This window comes from Pongo pygmaeus, chromosome 11, assembly GCF_028885625.2.
Source record: "Pongo pygmaeus isolate AG05252 chromosome 11, NHGRI_mPonPyg2-v2.0_pri, whole genome shotgun sequence".
NCBI lineage: Eukaryota > Metazoa > Chordata > Mammalia > Primates > Hominidae > Pongo > Pongo pygmaeus.
The window spans coordinates 78155814-78182260 of NC_072384.2; the positions used below are offsets into that span (position 1 = coordinate 78155814).

The 26447-nt window shown below is 37.4% G+C and overlaps 1 protein-coding gene across 2 annotated transcripts in view; it reads left to right on the forward strand.

The window, feature by feature from the left end:
* PLEKHA3 (pleckstrin homology domain containing A3) overlaps window positions 1–26194 on the forward strand; it is a 30796-nt gene extending 4602 nt beyond the window's left edge. Inside the window, exons 1-8 of one of the 2 annotated variants that reach the window (XM_054478280.2) lie at window positions 838–954; window positions 4155–4201; window positions 5830–5985; window positions 8861–8997; window positions 10493–10657; window positions 14328–14371; window positions 22177–22292; window positions 24893–26194. In XM_054478280.2, coding sequence (XP_054334255.1) covers window positions 5853–5985; window positions 8861–8997; window positions 10493–10657; window positions 14328–14371; window positions 22177–22292; window positions 24893–25020 — 723 coding nt within the window. In that variant the 5' untranslated portion in view covers window positions 838–954; window positions 4155–4201; window positions 5830–5852 and the 3' untranslated portion in view covers window positions 25021–26194. Of the gene's footprint in view, window positions 1–837; window positions 955–4154; window positions 4202–5829; window positions 5986–8860; window positions 8998–10492; window positions 10658–14327; window positions 14372–22176; window positions 22293–24892 lie in introns of those variants that run through there. The other variant, XM_054478279.2, reaches the window with a different exon arrangement.
* Window positions 26195–26447: the final 253 nt, after the last annotated feature.

Sequence of the window (26447 nt, forward strand, 5' to 3'; positions counted from 1 at the left end):
AGGAGTGGGAATTGGGTGCCAAGGAAAGCCATCATCCTTGTCACCAGCTTTGGCATGGAGCCAAGTCTGTGATAGATGTGAGCTCTAGTCACTGAATAAATATCAATCGAACAATTGCAGTTTCTAGGATTTCTACCCTAGCTGTGCAGCTGCAGACAAGGGAGGAGGGGGTTATATGGGGAATCTGTGTTCTCACCATAGGGTATGTAGCTTCTATTTAAGAGATTGGAATTCATTTAGCACTCACTGTGTTTAAGGGAGTTTGCTTAGAAATATGTATTTTATAAGAGGCACATTGCAGAATTAGAGGGCTAGGTGGCATCTGAGAGGTCATCTTGTTCAACCTACACATTTTAGGGACTGGGAATTTTAGAGATTTATTGAAATGAAAAGATTCGTCCCCAGGGTATGATTATCCATTAAAGAATGATACTATAGGTAAGGCTAGAACCCTTGTCTTCCATGGCTTTTCCCATAATATCATAACCCCAACTCTGTTCCTTTTTAGGAAAAGAGGGCAGTTATGCTATACCCGGTTTAGGGCTATTACTGAGGATGGGCCTTATGGGTTGTTAATGAGAATACTGTGAGCTAGAATTAGAAGTATTACTCCCTGTGTTTTTGCTGCTCTGGAGATTGCTCCAGAAACCTCTCCCAATAAAGTGGAGACTGATGCAAAAACATTTTTGGTAAGGCTTGGTGATTGAAAATTTCATTGTCAGAATGTTATTTGAGAGCCAAGAAATAATGTGGATGGCAGGTTTTGAAATCACAGTTTTCTATGTGGTGAAAGTAATGTCTTTCCAATTGACCTTTTGTTATTTATGGTCTTTTTAGGTTGGCAGCCTCGTTGGTTTGTTTTAGATAATGGAATCTTATCCTACTATGATTCACAAGATGATGTTTGCAAAGGGAGCAAAGGAAGCATAAAGATGGCAGTTTGTGAAATTAAAGGTAAGTGAATATACAGAATTAGAGGAATTGGAGGTTAGATAGTCAAGGGTTCTTCAGCATACTCCAGACAAGAGGAAAAAAGGCATTTCTAACCACGTAGGGATCATCTAATACCATTTATATTCTTAGCAGTCAGGAGTGGCATTTCATCACAGTTAACACAATTAAACACAGTTTTTGATAATTCTCCCTCTACAAATGTATTTTGAATGGAAATAACTTTTGCTAGTCTTCCAATTTGGATTTGACAATTTCTTGTGGATACTACTTTAGTGTCCACCTTCAGTCTATAAGCATTCTATTTCATTATTGTTGTAATTAATAGAAAGATATCGTAAAAGTTGGAGGCTGAACTTTAAAGATGATGGGGCCATCTCTGTAGGGTTTTGATAAGGTATGAAGTTGGAGTCATAAACTCTGGTTCTTTGCTGAATTTGGAGGTAAGTTCCTCTGGGTGATAGAGATGGTTTCCTTTTCTTCCAAAAGGGGAGAAATAAAGCAGTAGGTCCTGCTGTAATTTTCATGAAGGAAGATTTTATGGACCATTGATTCATTTGTGTGTGTGGTTGGAGTGTGTGGGGTGGAGGCGAAATCAGATAAAATGGCAGTGAAAAGGACTGAATTCTTCAAAGAGAATGAAGGAAAAACTAGAGCACCAGGGGAGTGACTGTTCAACTCTCTCCTGGTCGTTTTCATTTCTCCACTCTAGCTTGAATACTTGTCCTTCATGAAGTGTGTTTCCTTTGACGTGGTGAGCTCTGGGTCATAGCTATCAAACAGTCTTCCTGAAAGGTAGCCATTAATCTGACTTTAATTGCCATACATAAGTGTTGTCTTACTTTTAACGTTTTATAAATGGAATAATTCAGTATTTTCTTTTGTGTCTGGCTTCTTTTACTCAACATCATGTTTGTAAAATTTATCTATATTGTTCTGTGTAACAGTAGTTCAGTCATTCTCATTGTATAGTATTCCATTGTGTGAATATCTCACAATTTTGGTATCCATTCTAGTACTGAAGGATTTTTGGGTTATTTCCGTTTTGGGACTACAGTGACTAAAGCTGCCATAAACATTCTTACACATTTATTGAACATGTGTGCATTTCTGCTTAGTGTATCTCTAGAAGTGGAGTGGAATGCTAAGGCATTGAATATTCATACTTGCAGCTTTAATAGATGTTAAAGAAAAAAGTACTCTTGACACGTTGAAATGGTATGGCAAACTTTATTTAGCACTATTGTGATAGATGTAGGGACTATTGCATTGGAGGAGAGAAATTGGGCTCAACTCCAAGTACAGGGAAAAGTGGGAATTTATAGCCAAGGAGCAGCGTTAGGGGGAGATGGTGTCAGTGGAGGGAAAGTTACTAAAAGGTAAGTGGGGGGATTCTGGCTAAACTGACCTAACAGGATTCTTGCTGAAGGCAGGCTGAGGCCAGGGTGATCAGACATTGCCGGGAGATGGTAGGGAATGAAGAATGTGGTCAGATATCAAGGGCGGGTGATGAAATATGTTGTTAGGGGATTCTGGCTAAACTGACTTAGTAGGATTCTTGCTAAAACTGGATTCTACAAGCATGGAGAAGGAAGCCTAGGTGAGTACAGGATTCAAATGAGCCTGACTAAAATTTGGTCAAGAAGAGAATCTTTTTTTTCTTTTCTTTTCTTTTTTTGTCTTTTTTTGAGACAGGTTCTCACTCTGTTGCTCAGGCTGGAATGCAGTGGTGTGATCATGGCTCACTGCAGCCTCCACCTCCTGGGTTCAGGTGATCCTCCTACCTCAGCCTCATGAGTAGCTGGGACCAGAGGCACATGTCACTATGCCCAGCTAATTTTTATGTTTTTTGTAGAGATGGGGTTTCACCATGTTGCAAAAACCAGGCTGGTCTTGAACTCCTGAGCTTAAGCAATCTGCCCGCTTTGGCCTCCCAAAGTGTTGGAATTACTGGCGTTAGCCACTGTGCCTGGCCAATAATCTTTTTCACAGATAATGCCAGATGTTTTCCAAAGTGATTATATAAATTTTTTCTGCAATCGATCAGAGCATTAGAATTCCAGTTGTTCTGCATCTTTGCCAAAACTTGGTGTTATCCATTTTAAAAATTCAGAATATTTCTGGTGTTTGTAGTGGTATCTCATGGTGGTTTTTTTCTTGCATTTCTTCAATAACTAATGATGTTGAATACTTTTTTAGATGTTAGCCATTTGAATGTCCTCTTGTCGGGAGTGTTAGCTCATGTCTGTAATCCCAGCAGTTTGGGAGGCCAAGGCAGGCAGATTGCTTGTGCTCAGGAGTTCGAGACCAGCCTGGGCAACAAAATGAGACTCCTGTCTCCACAAAAAGGAAAAAAAAAAGGTTGAATGTTGTCTTCTTTTGAAGTCCTCTTTCAAGTCTTTGGCCCATTTTCTAACTTTGGCTATCTTTCATGTTGATTTGTAGGAGTTCTTTGTATAGTCTGGATGAGTGTGTTGCAGATGTTTTCTTCCACTGTGTAGTTTATATTTTCATTTTGTTCATGATACCTTTTGAGGAACAGAGGTTCTTCATTTCAATGAAATCCAATTTGTTAATTTCTTTTATTGGATCCTTTTATGACCCACTGAAGACATATTCTGTGTTACTTTCTTGAATGTTTATTGTTTTACCTTTTATACTTAGGTCTGTATTAGGTCTGTACTTGACTTGATAGCAACCTTTCCCCCACCGCACCATGGGGATACCTTTGTCAAAGTGACCACGTATGTGTGAGTCTTTTTCTTGACTGTGTATTCTGTTCTGTGGCCCTGTTTTCTTTTTTTTTTTGTTGTTGTTGTTGTTGTTAATCCTTGTGCGGATATTACATTGTCTTAATTTCTTTAGCTTTATTCTCTTTGTATATGATAGCCAAAGTCTCCTAACTTTAGTTCTTTTTCAGTACTATCTTGGCTATTGTAAGCCCTTTGCATTTGCTTACAGATTTTAGAATTTGCTTATAAATTTCCACAGCTATCTGCTGGAATGTTTGGAATTGTATTGAATCTACAGATCAATTTGAGGAGAATTATATTCTTGATGATATTGAGTCTTCTGTTCCATTAACTCTGTTTAATTAGATATTTAATTTCTCTCAGTAATGTTTTGTAGTTTTGTGTTTAGAGGTCTCGTCCATCTTTTCTGATGTTTTGGAAGCATCATTTTTAAGTTTGTTGCCTTTTCAGGTGACAACTTTGGAGGGGACCACCCTTGATTGGATACATAAATTCTGGTATGTTTAAAAATGAGTCATCTTATTTTAGTTTCATCTTGTAGCAACATCATTAGAAATTAGAGCATTGCTTTCTTTTAAAGTAGGTATTGGTGCTTTCACTAGTATTGGCAAGTAGCAAGGAAGAGTTACTCTTATAGCTTTAGGAGCTCAGTAGTTTTACCCTAGCCTAGAAATCTTTTGCATTCATAATTGATTGTTGCATGGTTGTATGTTTCAGTGTCTGCAACTAAGAATGGCCCATATAAGTAGGATAATAAGATAGCAACGTTTCTGTGGCACTTACTTGCCGTAATACACTAAACATCTGGTCAATATTTATAGCAATTAATTATTTAAGTTGGGGCTTCTGCCAGATTTTGCTGGGACCCTCATAATTTGGCTCCTCCCAGCTTGTCCATTCATGAATATGGATTTTTTTTCTTTTCTTTTACTTCTTTTTTTTTTGAGACAGGGTCTTGCTCTGTCGCCCAGTCTTGAGTGCAGTGATGTGATAGTAGCTCACTGCAGCCTGTACTGGGCTCCAGCGATTCTCTTGCCTCAGCCTTCTGCCTCCCAAGTTGCTGGGTCTACAGGTGCTGGGAGTACCTGCTTGCACCACTATACTGGCTAAACGAGTATGAATATTACTTTGCACTACAATGGAAGCCTCTATTTATGCTTGTTTCCTAATATTCTCAGTACATTCTGTGTTTATTTTCTCATTTAAGCTTTGTCTCATTCATTTTCTTAACCAAATCTTGCTTTCATCAAACCCTTCTTCTTGAAGCCTTTTTAAATTACTTTCTGTCATAATTACACAAGAAATCTCTGCACCAAAGAGTTAAACATATATGTATTCTGATTGTTTTTGGTGTGTCAGTTTGTTTCTTGGTTAAATTGTCAACTATATAGAAGCAAAGACATCTTTTTTCTTCCCCTCTATCTTCTCTTCTACTAGCACTGCTCTGAGCTGAGTAAATATTTGTTGATGAATGACAGCTTAACACAAATTTTGTTTTACAACAAAGACTTGGGATTGGCTCATCATAATTCCTGATTAGCTCTCTTTTCTCAGAGCATCAAAGGAAGTGTGTGTGTGCAGGAGAAGAGGTAGAAAGAGGGGAAGAGATTAATGTCTTCAAAATATACATGCCTTCCATGTGTTATGCTGTGATCCATAATTAAGGGCATATCATAGAGTTACTTTTCTGATAGAAGGTGGGTGTAGTTGTCATTTATTACATTCCTTCTATGTGTCAGGCACTATATATGAAAACAAAGACTTTGTTTTTAAGGAAATCAGTAAAAAATGTGTGATAGTGTAATATTCATTGCAGTTGTATTTAATAGGATAAGTGGCCCCAAGGTGGGGGGGCTCTCACTTCTCAGTAGTTAGTATGTCCCTGTTTTCTTTTTCATACTCTGTCATCGCTTTGGCACCATTGTCACCCTGGGTCTATATGAGAATGTTGATTTGGGGAGTGCTACTGGGTGGCCCCTCAGGGAGCAGCACTGCCTGCATCATGAATGATAGTTCAATGTTTTAGGTGTATGAAGCATCTGATACTGTGTGATTAGATGATTATTTGATTACCCTTAAATTACTTAAGTCTATAACTGTATTTCCCCTTTGTTTATCATCATAGTTCATTCAGCAGACAACACAAGAATGGAATTAATCATTCCTGGAGAGCAGCATTTCTACATGAAGGCAGTGAATGCAGCTGAAAGACAGAGGTGGCTGGTCGCTCTGGGGAGCTCCAAAGCATGTTTGACTGATACAAGGACTAAAAAAGAAAAAGGTAACTATAAACTTTTCCCTTGTGGTGAGAGTACTTTCTTAAATATAAATATAAATATAACTAAATTAGCCTGTCCACTTTTAGTATCTATCCCAAGGAAATAATTAGAAATGTAGATTTACATATATCTTTATCATAGTAAACATTTTGTAAAAGCTATAAATTTAGGGGAATGGCTCAATAAACTCTTGCTTTCTTTTTTTTTTTTTTTTTTTGAGTTGGAGTCTCGCTCTGTTGCCCAGGCTGGAGTGCAATGGCGCGATCTCGGCTTACTGCAACCTCTGCGTCCTGGGTTCAAGCGATTCTCCAGCCTCAGCTTCCCGAGTAGCTGGGATTACAGGCGCCTGCTACCACGCCTGGCTAATTTTTGTATCTTTAGTAGAGACGGGGTTTCACCATGCTGGCCAAGCTGGTCTCGAATTCCTGACCTCAGGTAATCTGCTCGTCTCAGCCTCCCAAAGTGCTGGGATTACAGGCGTGAGCCACTGCGCCCAGCCTAAACTCGTGCTTTCACTGGCTGATATATAGACAGTAAGATGTTGAAAAGGAATTTCAATGTGAGAAAATGCCCAAGGTTAAATGATCATTGAAAAAAGCAGGATTCAGAATTATGTATATTGTTAGTATTCATTGGCTGGCTTAGGAAAGGTATGTAAGAATTGGTCAGATTGTTACCTTTGGAAGTGGAATTTGTGGGAAGGAGACTCACTTGTCACTGTATATACCCTTTGGTATCTTTTGACTTTACCATGTACGCATATTGCCAATTCAAAAAGAATTTTAGAAACTGAAAGCAAAGCAAATGATTTATGTTATTAGTTCAACTATATACAGATATAATGTGAAAATGACAATTTCTTGATAGCGAGATTATAGTTTGTCTTAGTTCGTTTTCTGTTGCCTTGACACAATACTTGAGACTGTAATTTATAAAGAAAAGAGGTATGACTCATGGCCCTAGAGGCTGGAAGTTCAAGATTGGGCAGCTGTATCTAGTTGGCTTCTGGTGAGGGCCTCATGCTGCATTATAGCATGGCGGAGGAAGCAAGGGAATGCGGGCGTGTGCAGAAAGAGATCAAACCCAAGAGGCAGCCTCGATTTGTAACAACCCGCTCTCATAGTAACTAATCTAGTCCCAAGAGGTTGAGAACTCACTCACTCCTTTGAGGAAGGTATGAATCCCCTTTAACAACCTAATCATTTGTTAGAAGTACTACTTTCCTAACACTGCCACACTGGGGACCCAGCCTCAACATGAGTTTTGCTAGAAACAAACCATATTCAAACCATAGTACAGTTATTTGATTTTTCTTTTCTATATTTTTTCTATTTTTCAAAATTTTTTATTAAGTATGTATTACTTTTATAATTAAATACAAATTAATTACATTAGTGAAAGCAAGTAAATTATAGGCATTGAGAAATGAAGGCTAAGGATTGAATTTATAACAATTTTGAAATCTATGAAAACATTACAGAATATAGCTACAGGTAGGATAAGAAGGAATGAATATTCACAATAGCTAAAAAATGGAAATAACCCAAATGTTCATTGGTAGACAAATGGATAAACAAAATATACAATAGAATATTACTCAGCTTTAAAAAGCAAATTGTGACACATGCTACACTGTGGATGAACCTTATAGACATTACAATAAGTAAAAAAAGCTAATCACAGAAGGACACATAGTCTATGATTCCACTTATATGAAATACCCAGGGCAGTCATACTTATATAGACAGAAAATAGAATGTTGGTTCCCAGGGCCCAGGGGGAAGTGGAAATAGGGTTAGTGTTTAGTGGGTACAGACCTTCAGCTGGGGAAGATGAAGACGTTCTGGAGATGGATGGTGGTGATGATTTTACAAATACGAATGTACTTAATGCCACATTTTGAAGTGAATACTTAAAAGTGGTTAAAATAGTAAATTTTATGTTTATGTATACTTTACCACAGTTTTTTTTAAAAAGGAGAAAGAATAGGCTTAAATGTGAGCAGGAATTGATTTAGGTTAGATTAAATGCGCAGATAGAGCTGCTTTGTCCATTCTGGCAAAAGTGGCTTTGTGGCTAGGACCAGAGAGCAAGACCACTGGGGCCTGGCCCAGGGAGTGTGGAGAAGCACCAGAAATTTACTCTATGAATTTTCCTCCTCTGTAGCTTATACTTCTAATTTAAAAGGTGTTGGCTTGTGAGTGGCTGAGATTATGGCTGGATGTTTAGTTTGTCTGGAGATACTAAGGAAGAAAGTATGCTCTTAATAAAAAATTTTGAAAATAGTATAATGTGAAAATGAAACTGAAAGGAACAGAAGAAAATGAATGAATGTTTATATACCATAGTTTTAATTACATAAAAATTTAAACTTCTGTAAGCCAAAATAAAGAAAACTGAAAGGAAGCTAACAGATCTGGATAAGGTATTTGCAGTATATAAGATAGAGGAAAGATTACTATCTTTAATTTGTAAGAACTTTTACAGACTATCAGTTTATATTGTTAAGAGAAAAACCAACATCAGAACTGGAAAAAATGTATAAAGGACAAAATAAAAAAGCAATTCACAAAAAACCAAGCACTTTTTAAATGGAAGATGAGTAATGGAATGGAAATATCCTGTATAAAACATCCAGTGGTCATCATCCTATCTCTGGAAATCACCTAAACATGGCAGGCATGTAACTGTCAGCTTTTTCCCAATTATCTAAAGAGAAGATGTTTCCTTAGGGCTCTTGTATCCTATTTCCAAGGTCTCACATTTCTTGAGCTATAGGTATTTATATTCATTGCTTTTTTAAATGATTACACTTTGTTACATTGCCCAAAGAATATGAAAATGATCTAACTGTATATTTATGTATATTCTTTTCAGAAATAAGTGAAACCAGTGAATCGCTGAAAACCAAAATGTCTGAACTTCGCCTCTACTGTGACCTCTTAATGCAGCAAGTTCATACGATACAGGAATTTGTTCACCATGATGAGAATCATTCATCTCCTAGTGCAGAGGTAGAGCAAAGAGGATCTCTTCACGTGTGGTTATGCTTTGGAGTACTCTGGGGGGATCCTCAGTCATTCCATAAGATGATAGGCATTTTCACATTGAGTTATTTTCAGCTTTTATGGGTTCTGCCTACTGTATACTATCTGGAAATCTGTAGCATCTTCTTGGTTGTGTCTGTGTGGCCAGAGAAGAACATGAAGTAGCATATTTCTCCAGGGGTCAAGGCTTGTCTTTGCAGCCAGTCTGATAATTTGGAGGTTGGAGTGGGGAAGAAGCATTCCAGGCTTTGTTCTCCAGGCTAGCGGCATAAATTCACTGGACAGCTGCTATTCTCTTTTTTTTTGGTAATAAGGTCCCTGCTTCAACTATGAGAGTTGATAACTTATCTTTATGAAATAACTTAAAACAAATCCTTCTCAGAATAGTGACTTAGGAATCAAAACTCAGATTAGTAGGATCCGGCTATAATAGGCTCATTCTTCATGGTAAAATAGGACCAGTGAGCTATACCACTCTCTGGGTGAAAGGCCAGCATGTTGCCTGTCCCTTTTTGCCTAACTTGGTAGAAATGGGGCAAGGAATCTTCCTATTTCTTCTGTGGCCTTCTCCTGTTGGGGAGGAATCTTGTGTAAGAAGCCCAAGGACAAACTGACCACAAGCTTCCTGGAGGTAGTTGCTCTCACATTTGCTACAGCAGCTCAGTGACAGTATTAGGGACCCAGGCTTGTTCCATCCTTCCACTCTGCCATTCTTGGTGTGTTGAGTTTTTCTCCTAATGCCCCAGGTGTCAAGATGACTGTCAAGCTCACAAAAAGGCAGGAGGCAGTGGGGTTGCCAGGGTAGAGAGAGTCCTTCTCAACTTGCTGTGCTTGGTTTTGAATCGGGAAACAAAAATCCCAGAAATTCCCTAGCTGACTTCTCATCTTTTTTTTTTTTTTCTGGCTCAAAGGAAACTAGGACAAAATGAGCATTTAGTAAAGAGTGTTGGAATAGCCATGGCTAGCTTAGATCAGTCTCTATTCATCCCCCAGGATCAGGGCACTTTGCGATCCTGAACAAAATTGGGGTTTTTACTCTATCAAGGAAGAAGTGGGAGAATAGGTACAGGGTAGGCATGAATTGTACTGCCACTAATTAACTCTAAGGGTATTCCATGTCTGTGTCCACTTTTGGGAAAATGAAAATTACTGTTTAGGTTAGATTTCTCTAAGATAAATTTTTGTACACAGTTTTTCAATATGATAATTAAATGCAAAACTTATTTTTTCTTAGAATCTAGTTTCATACATTGTTTAGGAGACAGGCATTTCTTATACATAGATGTTTTAATTTTTTTTTTTTTTGCCCTAGCTTAATTTTCTAAGGTACTGTATTTTAAATAAATTTGAACATAACACAGTAATGTGTCTGTTGGAGATGTCTTATTATTTAATGATAAAGTTGTATATGATTCCATGTAGTTGTATGCAAATCTGTTCAAGTCTTTGTGTAATTTTTCAGAACATGAATGAAGCCTCTTCTCTGCTTAGTGCCACGTGTAACACATTCATCACAACGCTTGAGGAATGTGTGAAGATAGCCAATGCGAAGTTTAAACCTGAGATGTTTCAACTGCACCATCCGGATCCCTTAGTTTCTCCTGTGTCACCTTCTCCTGTTCAAATGGTTTGAACTTCTTGTTTTGGTTTTTTCCTTCAGTAGTAATGTTGCATGTGGTTTTTGTTTAATTTTGGCATTTATTTTTAAGGGTGGAAACAGGCAGTGGGGGGGAAACAGCTAACAAGTTGAATTTTTTTGTTTGTACTGTTTCATATTAGAGCTTCTCAGCTGATGAGCTGAGCACTTGTGCTAGTGTCCTCATTCCCTTCTCCTTGGAGGGGCTGTGCATGGCCTGCCCACAGGCTGCTTCATCCATTTTCCCCAGAGTCTAGGAAAATATTACAAAGTGCTGTGACATAGAAAAAGTTGGGGAGCTCTATTCTGCTTGGTAAGAATTACACAACGGAATGAGATTTTAGTCACAATGGGGTACAATTATGTAAATCTTTAAAGGAGTTAGAAGGAATTTGAAACATAGTCCAGTGGGAACGGTATTTTGTACTCAGCATTTGGATCTGAACCCTCAGAGTAGCTGATCTTCAGTTTCTTCATGTGTAAAAATACAGTGTATATCAGAGAGTCACTGCAAACGATCTGACTTGCTTACTTTTAGGTGCTCAGTGTTAGTTTCTTACTTCCTCATTGCTCAGAACAACAAGTCCTCTTTTTGCCGGGGGTGGCAGATTCGTTGTCCTTTCTGAGCTAATAAATTTGCTCTAGCATGCTGTTAGAAATTTGTAGGTGAGATAAGCTTTAATGAGACTTCAAGTTTATTTCATCAAAGTGTTTTTAGGAGTCCATTTATAGGAGTAAGAATGCCACCTTGTTGCTGTTTTAGCAATTACCTGAAGATCTATTTGTTAGGAGAATAGGGTCTAACTTATTCCTAGGTTCTCTTACCTATCCCAGCAAATTTAGTTATATGAGATTTAGTAAAGATTATTGCCTAGATTTATTTAGAGAATTGTTTTCTAATCAGTATTTGATGGGCTAATAGTTTCCTCTGAGGCAAGCGTACCATGAAAATGAGTTTTATGGCCAGATTAATTTGGGAATTGCTAGGTTAACTTAAATGATATGAATTGGGTTTGATAGGGCTTGTCACAGCCTTTTTATTTATTTATTTTTTTAGAGACAGGGTCTCACTCTGTTACCCGGGCTGGAGTGCAGTGACACCATCATAACTCACTGCAGCTTCAAACTCCCAAGTTCCAGCCTCCTGAGTAGCTGGGACTACAGGCTCACACCACGGTGCCTGGCTACGTTTTTTAATTTATTATTTGTAGAGATGCGGGGGTCTCATTTTGTTGCCCAAGCTGGTCTCAAACTCCTGGCTTCAAGCTAAGTTTTTTAATTTATTTTTTGTAGAGATGGAGTCTCATTTTGTTGCCCAGGCTGGTCTCAAACTCCTAGCTTCAAGCAGTCCTCCCGCTTCAGCCTCCCAAAGTGTTGGGATTACATGCCCAGCCGTCACACCCTCTTTTATGCTGAAGTGTATTATGAATCTCTGAGAGGTGAAGTGTAGTGTACAGTGTTTCTGAAATTTATTTGGCAATTGAGCCCGTTTTATATATATATATATATATATATATACATACATATATATATATACACAAATAAAATAAATATATATATAAATACTATATATATATATTTTTTCCTTTTTTGAGATGGAGTCTTGCTCTGTCACCCAGGCTGGAGTGCAGTGGCGCAGTCTTAGCTCACTGCAAGCTCCGCCTCCCGGGTTCACGCCATTCTCCTGCCTCAGCCTCCTGAGCAGATGGGACCACAGGCGCCCGCCACCACGCCCGGCTAATTTTTTGTATTTTTAGTAGAGACAGGGTTTTACCATGTTAGCCAGGATGGTCTCGATCTCCTGACCTCGTGATCTGCCCGCCTTAGTCTCCCGAAGTATTGGGATTACAAGCGTGAGCCACTGCGCCTGGCCCATTTTATATATTTTTTAATACCATCTTACAGGACTGTGGTGTGGTGTTGAGTAAAACATAGTTTGAAAATGTTGCTTTTTAGGACAATTGTAGATATGCTATAAACTGTTAATTAACATGTATATGTGAACAAAGAAACCAGTCTTTTGAGATGGATGTATAGTGCTATGTTCCTGAGGTTGATATACAAAGGGTATACTTTTTTTTAAAGCTGTACTTTTTAGAGTCAAATGCAGTAAAACACCTCAGAGTTGCCCTGCTTCTGCATTGAACTTCTCAGGAAATCCCTTATGTTACAAATGCTCTGTAGTCCAGAGGAGTCAATGTGTATTTTACATATAAGAAACTAAAATAATTGTCTTTTTAAAGCTAAAACCTTCAGTAGAAAAATTACAGGAAATCTAATACATTAATTTAGGAAATATTAGGTTAGAAGCTGCTTATTTTTGCTAGCTATGCCATTTTACTTGATAAAAAGAGCAAGAATTGTGGCTTACATAATAATTAGTTCTAGAGACAAATAGCATGGAAAGTAAGGTCAGACAGTCTTCATTTTTTTTTTAAATAACATTATTTATTTATTTATGTGAAAAACTTACATTTATTTATATGAAAAATAACGCTGAAAATTTGAGTATTCCAAAACAGTTTAATCTGATCTTTATAAGCGCTTTATATAGTTAATCTCAATTAATTCATCTTAGAGTAAACTTGCATTTAACTTTATTTCAAGTTGTCATAAAAGTTCAGACAACTGTCAATGGACCTACAGATTGAGTGATTATTATAGTGGGGATGTCCTTGGGTTAGCCTAAAGGAAGTAATTTCTGTTAAAGGAGATGTTAGTGTCCATTTGCATCTTAATGTCAATCTTATCAGATGTTCCCAGACTACAAACTGGGTGGGTCATATCTCTTATCATTTCAACTGGTATTTCTCAGAGCAACTAGTGGCTCATGTTCCAAATATAGAAGGCATTTGCATAACATAAATGTTAGACCTGGGCTTGTTAGACTCTTGGGCTCATGTATACAAAAGCAACCACCCTAAACCTTTAGTATAATCTTTGTTTTTCTGCTGCCATGGTAAACTTTGAAATAATCAGTTTTACTTGGCTGCCTCCCTTTATATTTTGATGGAGTAGTTGGATCTTCCAAATTATCTTTAGTATTTATCATATTTTTTAAATATTCTGCTTAATTAGGTATTCTTTATTTTTTTAAATATATGTTTTGGAAATCCATTGAGACTTAGGGCTCTTCTTCTGAGTTCTTTAAAGTCTTGAATTATTAATGCTGTCTTCCATGAAAGCCACACTTTAAAACATTTATATATCAGCTACCTAAATGATTAATGATAAAGAGAAGCTTTGCTACCAGACTCTACTACTGTCCTTTAAAAAAGAGATATTTATTAGAATATTTTGTGGCTTGCTAGATACTCCTTTTTATCACATTTATATCCTATTTATAGTTATATACCCTGTTTTTTATATTTGTATACACACACATGTATATGTATTATGTATAAAATTTGGTTTTTACTTTTGAAAAAAGAATCCAGCATGTTTTTGGTGTGTGTTGAAAAAGATTCCAATTAATGGTTATTAGGGAGAAAGCTTGATGTTGTGCTAATTATGTTACTTGAGTCTGTGAAAGATAAATTTTTTTTTGTCAGGTATCTTTTTCTCTGAGTAAATTTATGTTTATTATGATAATAGTAAATTAGAGCTGCATGATTCTACTTGACATGTGGATTATGCTAATTTTTTTTTTCAAAATTTCTAGATGAAGCGTTCTGTCAGCCACCCTGGTTCTTGCAGTTCAGAGAGGTAAAAGAACCTTTTCTTTTGACTAAGTAGTCTCAAATTATACCCATCTAGGAAAATTCTTTGGGCCTTTAACAAGTGGTGTGGAATGTAAACTCTGTATGGGTTAGGTCTGGTTCGAAACCAGCATTTTATCTCTCAATATTTATCTCCTAGTATTTTTTTTTCTTTTTATTTATTTATTTATTTATTTATTATTATTATCATACTTTAAGTTTTAGGGTACATGTGCACAATGTGCAGGTTAGTTACATATGTATACATGTGCCATGCTGGTGCACTGCACCCACTAACTCGTCATCTAGCATTAGGTATATCTCCCAATGCTATCCCTCCCCCCTCCCCCCACCCCACAATAGTCCCCAGAGTGTGATGTTCCCCTTCCTGTGTCCATGTGTTCTCATTGTTCAATTCCCGCCTATCAGTGAGAATATGCAGTGTTTGGTTTTTTGTTCTTGCGATAGTTTACTGAGAATGATGATTTCCAATTTCATCCATGTCCCTACAAAGGACATGAACTCATCATTTTTTATGGCTGCATAGTATTCCATGGTGTATATGTGCCACATTTTCTTAATCCAGTCTATCATTGTTGGACATTTGGGTTGGTTCCAAGTCTTTGCTATTGTGAATAATGCTGCAATAAACATACGTGTGCATGTGTCTTTATAGCAGCATGATTTATAGTCCTTTGGGTATATACCCAGTAATGGGATGGCTGGGTCAAATGGTATTTCTAGTTCTAGATCCCTGAGGAATCGCCACACTGACTTCCACAATGGTTGAACTAGTTTACAGTCCCACCAACAGTGTAAAAGTGTTCCTATTTCTCCACATCCTCTCCAGCACCTGTTGTTTCCTGACTTTTTAATGATTGCCATTCTAACTGGTGTGAGATGGTATCTCATTGTGGTTTTGATTTGCATTTCTCTGATGGCCAGTGATGGTGAGCATTTTTTCATGTGTTTTTTGGCTGCATAAATGTCTTCTTTTGAGAAGTGTCTGTTCATGTCCTTTGCCCACTTTTTGATGGGGTTGTTTGCTTTTTTCTTGTAAATTTGTTTGAGTTCATTGTGATTCTGGATATTAGCCCTTTGTCAGATGAGTAGGTTGCAAAAATTTTCTCCCATTTTGTAGGTTGCCTGTTCGCTCTGATGATAGTTTCTTTTGCTGTGCAGAAGCTCTTTAGTTTAATTAGATCCCATTTGTCAATTTTGGCTTTTGTTGCCATTGCTTTTGGTGTTTTAGACATGAAGTCCTTGCCCATGCCTATGTCCTGAATGGTAATGCCTAGGTTTTCTTCTAGAGTTTTTATGGTTTTAGGTCTAATGTTTAAGTCTTTAATCCATCTTGAATTGATTTTTGTATAAGGTGTAAGGAAGGGATCCAGTTTCAGCTTTCTACATATGGCTAGCCAGTTTTCCCAGCACCATTTATTAAATAGGGAATCCTTTCCCCATTGCTTGTTTTTGTCAGGTTTGTCAAAGATCAGATAGTTGTAGATATGCAGCGTTATTTCTGAGGGCTCTGTTCTGTTCCGTTGATCTATATCTCTGTTTTGGTACCAGTACCATGCTGTTTTGGTTACTGTAGCCTTGTAGTATAGTTTGAAGTCAGGTAGTGTGATGCCTCCAGCTTTGTTCTTTTGGCTTAGGATTGACTTGGCGATGCAGGCTCTTTTTTGCTTCCATATGAACTTTAAAGTATTTTTTTCCAATTCTGTGAAGAAAGTCATTGGTAGCTTGATGGGGATGGCATTGAATCTGTAAATTACCTTGGGCAGTATCGCCATTTTCACAATATTGATTCTTCCTACCCATGAACATGGAATGTTCTTCCATTCGTTTGTTTCCTCTTTTATTTCCTTGAGCAGTGGTTTGTAGTTCTCCTTGAAGAGGTCCTTCACGTCCCTTGTAAGTTGGATTCCTAGGTATTTTATTCTCTTTGAAGCAATTGTGAATGGGAGTTCACTCATGATTTGGCTCTCTGTTTGTCTGTTGTTGGTGTATAAGAATGCTTGTGATTTTTGTACATTGATTTTGTATCCTGAGACTTTGCTGAAGTTGCTTATCAGCTTAAGGAGATTTTGGGCTGAGACAATGGGGTTTTCTAGATATACAATCATGTCGTCTGCAGACAGGGACAATTTGACTTCCTCTTTTCCTAATTGAATACCCGTTATTTCCTTCTCCTGCCTAATTGCCCTGGCCAGAATTTCCAACACTATGTTGAATAGGAGTGGTGAGAGAGGGCATCCCTGTCTTGTGCCAGTTTTCAAAGGGAATGCTTCCAGTTTTTGCCCATTCAGTATGATATTGGCTGTGGGTCTGTCATAGATAGCTCTTATTATTTTGAGATACGTCCCATCAATACCTAATTTATTGAGAGTTTTTAGCATGAATGGTTGTTGAATTTTGTCAAAGGCCTTTTCTGCATCTATTGAGATAATCATGTGGTTTTTGTCTTTGGTTCTGTTTATATGCTGGATTACATTTATTGATTTGCATTCGGTTTGCCAGTATTTTATTGAGGATTTTTGCATCAATGTTCATCAAGGATATTGGTCTAAAATTCTCTTTTTTGGTTGTGTCTCTGCCCAGCTTTGGTATCAGGATGATGCTGGCCTCATAAAATGAGTTAGGGAGGATTCCCTCTTTTTCTGTTGATTAGAATAGTTTCAGAAGGAATGGTACCAGTTCCTCCTTGTACCTCTGGTAGAATTCAGCTGTGAATCCATCGGGTCCTGGACTCTTTTTGGTTGGTAAGCTATTGATTATTGCCACAATTTCAGCTCCTGTTATTGGTCTATTCAGAGATTCACCTTCTTCCTGGTTTAGTCTTGGGAGAGTGTATGTGTCGAGGAATTTATCCATTTCTTCTAGATTTTCTAGTTTATTTGCATAGAGGTGTTTGTAGTATTCTCTGATGGTAGTTTGTATTTCTGTGGGATCGGTGGTGATATCCCCTTTATCATTTTTTATTGCATCTATTTGATTCTTCTCTCTTTTTTTCTTTATTAGTCTTGCTAGTGGTCTATCAATTTTGTTGATCCTTTCAAAAAACCAGCTCCTGGATTCATTAATTTTTTGAAGGGTTTTTTGAGTCTCTATTTCCTTCAGTTCTGCTCTGATTTTAGTTATTTCTTGCCTTCTGCTAGCTTTTGAATGTGTTTGCTCTTGCTTTTCTACTTCTTTTAATTGTGATGTTAGGGTGTCAATTTTGGATCTTTCCTGCTTTCTCTTGTGGGCATTTAGTGCTATAAATTTCCCTCTACACACTGCTTTGAATGCATCCCGGAGATTCTGGTATGTTGTGTCTTTGTTCTCGTTGGTTTCAAAGAACATCTTTATTTTCTGCCTTCATTTCGGTTATGTACCCAGTAGTCATTCAGGAGCAGGTTGTTCAGTTTCCATGTAGTTGAGCGGTTTTGAGTGAGATTCTTAATCCTGAGTTCTAGTTTGATTGCACTGTGATCTGAGAGATAGTTTGTTATAATTTCTGTTCTTTTACATTTGCTGAGGAGAGCTTTACTTCCAAGTATGTGGTCAATTTTGGAATAGGTGTGGTGTGGTGCTGAAAAAAATGTATATTCTGTTAATTTGGGGTGGAGAGTTCTGTAGATGTCTATTAGGTCTGCTTGGTGCAGAGCTGAGTTCAATTCCTGGGTATCCTTGTTGACTTTCTGTCTCGTTGATCTGTCTAATGTTGAGAGTGGGGTGTTAAAGTCTCCCATTATTAATGTGTGGGAGTCTAAGTCTCTTTGTAGGTCACTGAGGACTTGCTTTATGAATCTGGGTGCTCCTGTATTGGGTGCATATATATTTAGGATAGTTAGCTCTTCTTGTTGAATTAATCCCTTTACCATTATGTAATGGCCTTCTTTGTCTCTTTTGATCTTTGTTGGTTTAAAGTCTGTTTTATCAGAGACTAGGATTGCAACCCCTGCCTTTTTTTGCTTTCCATTTGCTTGGTAGATCTTCCTCCATCCTTTTATTTTGAGCCTATGTGTGTCTCTGCACGTGAGATGGGTTTCCTGAATACAGCACACTGATGGGTCTTGAGTCTTTATCCAATTTGCCAGTCTGTGTCTTTTAATTGGAGCATTTAGTCCATTTACATTTAAAGTTAATATTGTTATGTGTGAATTTGATCCTGTCATTATGATGTTAGCTGGTTATTTTGCTCGTTAGTTGATGCAGTTTCTTCCTAGTCTCGATGGTCTTTACATCTTGGCATGATTTTGCAGCGGCTGGTACCGGTTGTTCCTTTCCATGTTTAGCGCTTCCTTCAGGAGCTCTTTTAGGGCAGGCCTGGTGGTGACAAAATCTCTCAGCATTTGCTTGTCTATAAAGTATTTTATTTCTCCTTCACTTATGAAGCTTAGTTTGGCCGGATATGAAATTCTGGGTGGAAAATTCTTTTCTTTAAGAATGTTGAATATTGGCCCCCACTCTCTTCTGGCTTGTAGAGTTTCTGCCAAGAGATCCGCTGTTAATCTGAAGGGCTTCCCTTTGAGGGTAACCCGACCTTTCTCTCTGGCTGCCCTTAACATTTTTTCCTTCATTTCAACTTTGGTGAATCTGACAATTATGTGTCTTGGAGTTGCTCTTCTCGAGGAGTATCTTTGTGGCATTCTCTGTGTTTCCTGAATCTGAATGTTGGCCTGCCTTGCTAGATTGGGGAAGTTCTCCTGGATAATATCCTGCAGAGTGTTTTCCAACTTGGTTCCATTCTCCCCGTCACTTTCAGGTACACCAATGAGACGTAGATTTGGTCTTTTCACATAGTCCCATATTTCTTGGAGGCTTTGCTCGTTTCTTTTTATTCTTTTTTCTCTAAACTTCCCTTCTCGCTTCATTTCATTCATTTCATCTTCCAGGGCTGATACCCTTTCTTCCATTTGATCACATCAGCTCCTGAGGCTTCTGCATTCTTCACGTAGTTCTCGAGCCTTGGTTTTCAGCTCCATCAGCTCCTTTAAGCACTTCTCTGAATTGGTTATTCTAGTTATACATTCTTCTAAATTTTTTTCAAAGTTTTCAACTTCTTTGCCTTTGGTTTGAATATCCTCCCGTAGCTCGGAGTAATTTGATCGTCTGAAGCTTTCTTCTCTCAGCTCGTCAAAGTCATTCTCCGTCCAGCTTTGTCCCGTTGCTGGTAAGGAACTGCGTTCCTTTGGAGGAGGAGAGGCACTCTGCTTTTTAGAATTTCCAGTTTTTCTGCTCTGTTTTTTCCCCATCTTTGTGGTTTTATCTACTTTTGGTCTTTGATGATGGTGATGTACAGATGGGTTTCTGGTGTGGATGTCCTGTTTGTTAGTTTTCCTTCTAACAGACAGGACCCTCAGCTGCATGTCTGTTGGAGTACCCGGCGGTGTGAGGTATCAGTCTGCCCCTGCTGGGGGGTGCCTCCCAATTAGACTGCTCGAGGGTCAGGGGTCAGGGACCCAGTTGAGGAGGCAGTCTGCCCGTTCTCAGATCTCCAGCTGCGTGCTGGGAGAACCACTGCTCTCTTCAAAGCTGCCAGACAGGGACATTTAAGTCTGCAGAGGTTACTGCTGTCTTTTTGTTTGTCCGTGCCCTGCCCCCAGAGGTGGAGCCTACAGAGGCAGGCAGGCCTCCTTGAGCTGTGGTGGGCTCCACCCAGTTCGAGCTTCCCGGCTGCTTTGTTTACCTAAGCAAGCCTGGGCAATGGCGGGCACCCCTCCCCCAGCCTCGCTGCCGCCTTGCAGTTTGATCTCAGACTGCTGTGCTAGCAATCAGCGAGACTCCATGGGCGTAGGACCCTCTGAGCCAGGTGCGGGATATAATCTCCTGGTGCGCCATTTTTTAAGCCCGTTGGAAAAGCGCAGTATTTGGGTGGGAGTGACCCGATTTTCCAGGTGCCGTCTGTCACCCCTTTCTTTGACTAGGAAAGGGAACTCCCTGACCCCTTGCGCTTCCCGAGCAAGGCAATGCCTCGCCCTTCTTCGGCTCGCACATGGTGCGTGCACCCACTGACCCGCGCCCACTGTCTGGCACTCCCTAGTGAGATGAACCCGGTACCTCAGATGGAAATGCAGAAATCACCCGTCTTCTGCATCGCTCACGCTGGGAGCTGTAGACCGGAGCTGTTCCTATTCGGCCATCTTGGCTCCCTCAGTCTATCTCCTAGTATTTAGTATAAGGGCCTGGCCTCAGTAGGTAGTCAGTAAAGAAAAAAATGAATTAATTAACCAGCAAGGTAAGCACCTTGCCAGCCATTTTACCTTTTTTAGATGTTTGAGATACAGTCATATATTGAAGAATGACTTTTCCATCAATGATAGACTGCATATGTGACAGTGGCCTCATAAGATTATAATACCATATTTTTACTGTACTTTTTCCATATTTAGGTATGTTTAGATACACAAATACCATTGTGTTACAGTCACCCACAACATTCAGTACAGTAACATGCAATATAAGTTTGTAGCCTAGGAACAATAGGTTATACCACATTGCCTACATGTGTAGTAGGCTATACTAGCTAGCTTTGTGTAAGCACACTCTGTGATGTTTGCACAATGACAGAATCACCTAGTGATGCATTTCTCAGAATGCATCTTTGTCATTAAGAGACGCATGACTGTATATCAAGTGATGGTTAGACAGAAGTACATTTTTGATGTATTGAGACTCCACAGCTAGGGCTCATTTTACCTCAGCTGTTTATAGCATCATCTATTCATGCTGAGCAGTTGTTTCATTAAGAGAGAAAGATCTTGCTGAAAAGAGAAAACCACTTGATATTTTAAAGTACGTATTCGTATCAATACATTTAAAAATTTTACCTTCTGGATAGATCTTACCAAAATGCTAAGTTGTTAAACTATTATTTTGTTAGGTAATAGTCCTTTAAGTTGCTATGGTTGTCTTATTTAGTTCTTTGGAAAGTGATTTAATTATAGTGGCATTAGCATTTATTTCTCTATATTTGGACTGTTAAATGCTGTTTTGTCATGTTTTAATTTTTTCCCCTGATGATTGTATCATCTTTGATTAAACTGTCAAATACTCAGAGGAATCCAATGATGTATATATCCAACCTTGTCAGGGAATCAAGAGTCCCACCAACTGAATTTTCCAGAAAAATGGAAGCTTAATCAATTTTTGACAAACTTTTATTTTTATCAAAGAAATTTTTCTATCCTTTCTACCTCATAAAATAATAATTTTAAAATCTTATTTGTTTCCTGATGAATCAAGGTTGTCATTAAGTACAGTAAAGTTGGACTGTTACAAAAATAGTAGCTGAGTTGCTGTTAGTTGGCAGTGATTTGCTTCTTTGTTTAATTTTTTGAGACAGATTTTTAAAAAAGTTTTTCTAGGCCCCTTTTTGCCATCTTTATCTTCTCTTGCTGTTGTCAGTGAGTCTACCTCTAGCTCTGTGAACTCCTTGCCCATCTCTTTCAGTCTGCTGGTTTTTATCAGATATAGTTTGACTTAAAATACATGCACTCATGAAACCTATGACTTTCAGTTTTCAAACATTTGTGAACTGACTGATATGTCTGCTCTCTGGAGTCTCCCCTATAGAAGTCACTACTTCTTCATTGTACCCCTCTTCTTTTTAGTTCAGCTCAGAAGCCGTATTCTCCAGGTTACCAACTGTCTTCTAAATGGGTTCACTTGTTTTTGACTTCTGAGTAGAATGTTGCTAACACGGGATGTTGAGCATAAAAATAATTATTTTTTCACTTAAAGAGAAGTCATTTAAAATTCCAGTTGAGTGTGTTTTTATTTATGTTAGGCCTTACAATTTAATGCATTTTATTTAATTTGCAGGAGTAGCCACTCTATAAAAGAACCAGTATCTACACTTCACCGACTCTCCCAGCGACGCCGAAGAACCTACTCAGATACAGATTCTTGTAGTGATATTCCTCTTGAAGACCCAGATAGTAAGTGACATAGATTCTGTCTCTTTCTTTGGCATATTCAGCAAAATTACTGTGGGGCTCTGTAATTTCTGGAAATGAAGTATACTGACTGAACATTGTACTTTGTTTTTTTGATTAATTCCTTAATTCAGAGGTAAGCAAACAGCGCTCAATCAATGAAAGCTCATATATCCCCTTACAAACAGGTTTGTTATTAACTAAGGAGTGCTGAGGATTTCTTTGTAAATATTGTATCTCAGATATATATTTATAGAATATCATGATCTTTTACCACCACTATACTTGCACTTAAAAAACATTTTAGAAGAAGGCATGAATTGTTAGCAGGATTCTAGGGGAAAATAAAGGCAAGTTCCAAGTTCATATAAAAGTCAGCATTGTCACTTTACTAAAATACCTTGAAATGGCTAAGGAAAAGAGTTTTGTCTGGTAGTCACGGTGAATTATAGTAGCATTCATTCCTGTACCTTTTTCTTCCTTATTAAAGAGGCAGCATACTGTGATTGAGTGTTTTTAGGAAAGGTTTTCTGATTTATGTTAAAATTTTTAAATTTTTCTCTTCAGAGAAGAAGCTTTGAAAGTGTGTCAGAATATCTAGTAAGATAGTAGTGACCATGATTTGCAGTGAACACAAATATAGTCTTATTATTACATCTCCATTAATAGACTTATACTCTCCAAGTCTTTACTATTTCTCAGGAAGCATGTGGGATAGAAACTATGTACAATTTCCAATTAAGGAACAGGTCGTGTTCCAATAGTTAGTTCATTTGTAAGTCAGTTGTTTGGAAAACAGATTTTATTTTTCTTGTGGAAATGACATGATAAGTGGTGGTTAGCTCTTTGGATAGCTAACCATTCTTTGGAAGAGCCCAGTGAATTCATAGTATGGCTGAAATGGGACAAAACAATGGTGTATTTCTAGCATTTGAGTGTATTGAAAACATTGATTAAGCTGGAGTTGTTTTATGTAACCAGAAAGTTAAACAGGTTTAGTTCATACATATGGCAATTTTAAAAAGGATTGCTGGTCATTTTTGGATTTTTAGGAGTTGATAGCATCTTTTTTTTTTTTAATGCCCACTTTTTTTTTAAACTGAACTAATCATCTATTTATTAATATATGGCACTATTCTATGCTCATTAACATTTTGAATTTAAATTGAGATATGGGTAGAGAAATGAAGGAAGGAAACTGGGAAGGAGAAGGGAGAATGAAACTTTCTTGGGCCAATCAAGCAAGACCTGGAAGAGAAGAGGAGGAGAGGAGGAGGAGGGTTAAAGAGGTTGAGTATGTGAAAAAAATTATCTGAGGCAGGTAAGATAGATTCTGATTCTCTTTATTCTTTATGCCTTTTACACATGACTCTTAATCCAGAGTTCATGAAGGAGTTCTGTATGCTACCTTGTACTTTTAAGTGCGACATCTTTTTTTTTTTTTTTAAGGGAATCATTTGTGATTACTAAAATAATTTTTTTTAAAGCCATCCATTTTTCTTTAGAATTCTTTTCTTCTAGTTACCCTAGTCCTGAATATTTGAAAACAGTTTTCAAAAGATCTAGGTGTACATGCTCTATTATATTTAGCATCCCCCAGTTTAACTGTTATGGACTGTAACAAAACTAGTCTCACACACACACACAAACACACACACACACACACATACATGCATACATATAGTTCACTTCTCTAGAACATCTTTAAATTAGCAAGTATAGACTAGGTCAGAAATTTTATCCTTAGATTTTTTCCTGTTTATACTAGTTTAGTGTTTCAATTAGCTGACAAAGCAAAGATTGAATTAGTGCTCTTTCTAGAAACTGTATATTTTGCAATTGGCAGTCTTAGTTGAAAGTTGTTACTCAAAAATATTCTTCTTGTGAAATGCAACTGCTTCTATTTTTTTAACAAGCTTTTTCAAAAAGTATGAAAGTAATAAATGATGATGGTAAACTCAAACAATATGTATAAAGGTACAACTGCCTTAGAACAGGACTATGCCAGTGTAGTCAGCTGTGTTAACATGGAGTTGCGGTGATAGTTCTGTGAGCTGCATTACAAATGGAGAAACGGGATCTTTTAGTATGAGGTACCTTCTCAGCTTTGCTCAGAAAGTCTTAGAATGAAAAGAGGAATACCTGAATTTAGTCCTCATTCTGTTACCAATTGTGTGATCTTGGGTAAGGCATGTATCCTTTTATGGGTCTTGGTTTCTTTGCCTAGGAACAAGGAGGATATTAACAGCATTAAAATAGGCTGAAAAAGCAATAGTTAATTAATAAAGATTAAATTCAATTCAGCAAATATTTATTGACTGCCTATTATGTGCCAACCATGATTCTAGCAGTGAACAAAACAAAAATCTCTACTTCAGGCAGTTTCGTCATTTATCTCATGAATTCCGATGTTTCTCCTTGTGGCTGTTGATACTCTAGTCTAAAAGTTAAGTTTTCCTGTATGAAACAAACAAGGAAATACAAAATTAGCTGGAAGCTAAAGGAATTTCATGTCCCTGAATAGGAAATTTAAAATGTTCTTTCACAGAGGACTGGAGTTAATATTGACAGGATGTTTAACGTTTTTATCAATGTCTTCATAGGACCTGTTCACTGTTCAAAAAATACACTTAATGGAGATTTGGCATCAGCAACCATTCCTGAAGAAAGCAGACTTATGGCCAAAAAACAATCCGAATCAGAAGATGCTCTTCCATCCTTCTCTTCCTGAAGAAACTGAAGTGTCCAACTTCCTCTAAGTATTGCTATGCAAAAGCTGCTGTAACTAAACTATTGTTATAGGGAGTAGTTTTTTCCCTTAGGACTCTGCACTTTATAGAATATTGTAAAACAGACAAACAAGAAAACAAACCACATACTTTTGAAGTGTATTTTATCTTTATATAGTTTGTTTGCAAGAGTATTTTCCTAATAACTTCACAGTATGAATGTGCATCTTTTTTTTTTTGAACAAATGATGGTGTAACATTTTGACATCCATAAGGACAAATGTAGATATTTTTCTAAAAAACTGTGAGGGGACTGACAGCTTGGTCAGGGTGTATTGTAGCTTATAAACATGAAATCTTATAAGGTTTCAGTTTGACAGAAGTGTGATATATGTAACTTGTGCCGTGGACCAAATGGTCACTTTACCACAGCTAAAAATGAGTTACGATAGCAGCTTGATGGTGATTGTATTGTAATCCTTTAATCAAAAAGGAAACACAATATTCTAAGTATCTTTAGCCCAAATACCATGACATATTGAGCATCTTTAAATAAACAGACTGTATTGTCCTTCATATGTGAAGTTGACACTACTGATTTGTCAATACCAAATTTTGGGATAAAGTGTTTAATTTTTATTTATTTATTTTCTTGTTGCCTCAAAAGATGATTGCATTCTAACTTTTGTGACCTACCAAATTTAAGATGTGTATACATTGTTCTTTATGTTGTTCTAGAAAAGAGATTTTAATGCTGTAGTGACTTTGCTCACTTACACCAGAGAAATAAACAACTTTCAGTGGAAGAGAATTTTAGTGCTTTTTTTTCCCTAAAATAGATATTAAGCTGCTGTTGTAAAGTATTGTTTGCAGCTCTTTCCAATATCTAGAGGCATTTTTATTTATGAATATTTATACAAAAAGGAATTCTGTCAAGATGACTGCTCTATATCACTTGAGAATGGCATTATTTAATTAAAGAACAAATAGCATTTTTTGGTAGTGCCTGTCCATACCTATTGTCATTGTTTGCCTTGTAATCTGTTTTCTTGAATTCATTTTGGGCTGATAGTTTTGTTTAAGGTTTTGGATAAGGAGCACTTTAAAACAAACTGGTGTGTTGTTTTTAAGTTAATCATATGTTTAATAAATGTGTGGTTTTTGCATTCAAACACATCATATAATACATTGTATTTTTTACATTCATTGATATTCTGTCTAATCTTTATTAGGCACTAATATAATTCTAATGGATTTGAGTTTGTTTGTATATTTAGGCCTGCTGGTGAAGACACAAATGAAGCATACTTTTTGTCGCCTGTGAGCTTAGAATGGTGTGACCTATTTCATTTTATTTCAATTTATCTTGTAAGTTTATGTGGGATATTTTAAAATAATTAATATTTGGTATTTGTTTAAAAAACTGTAA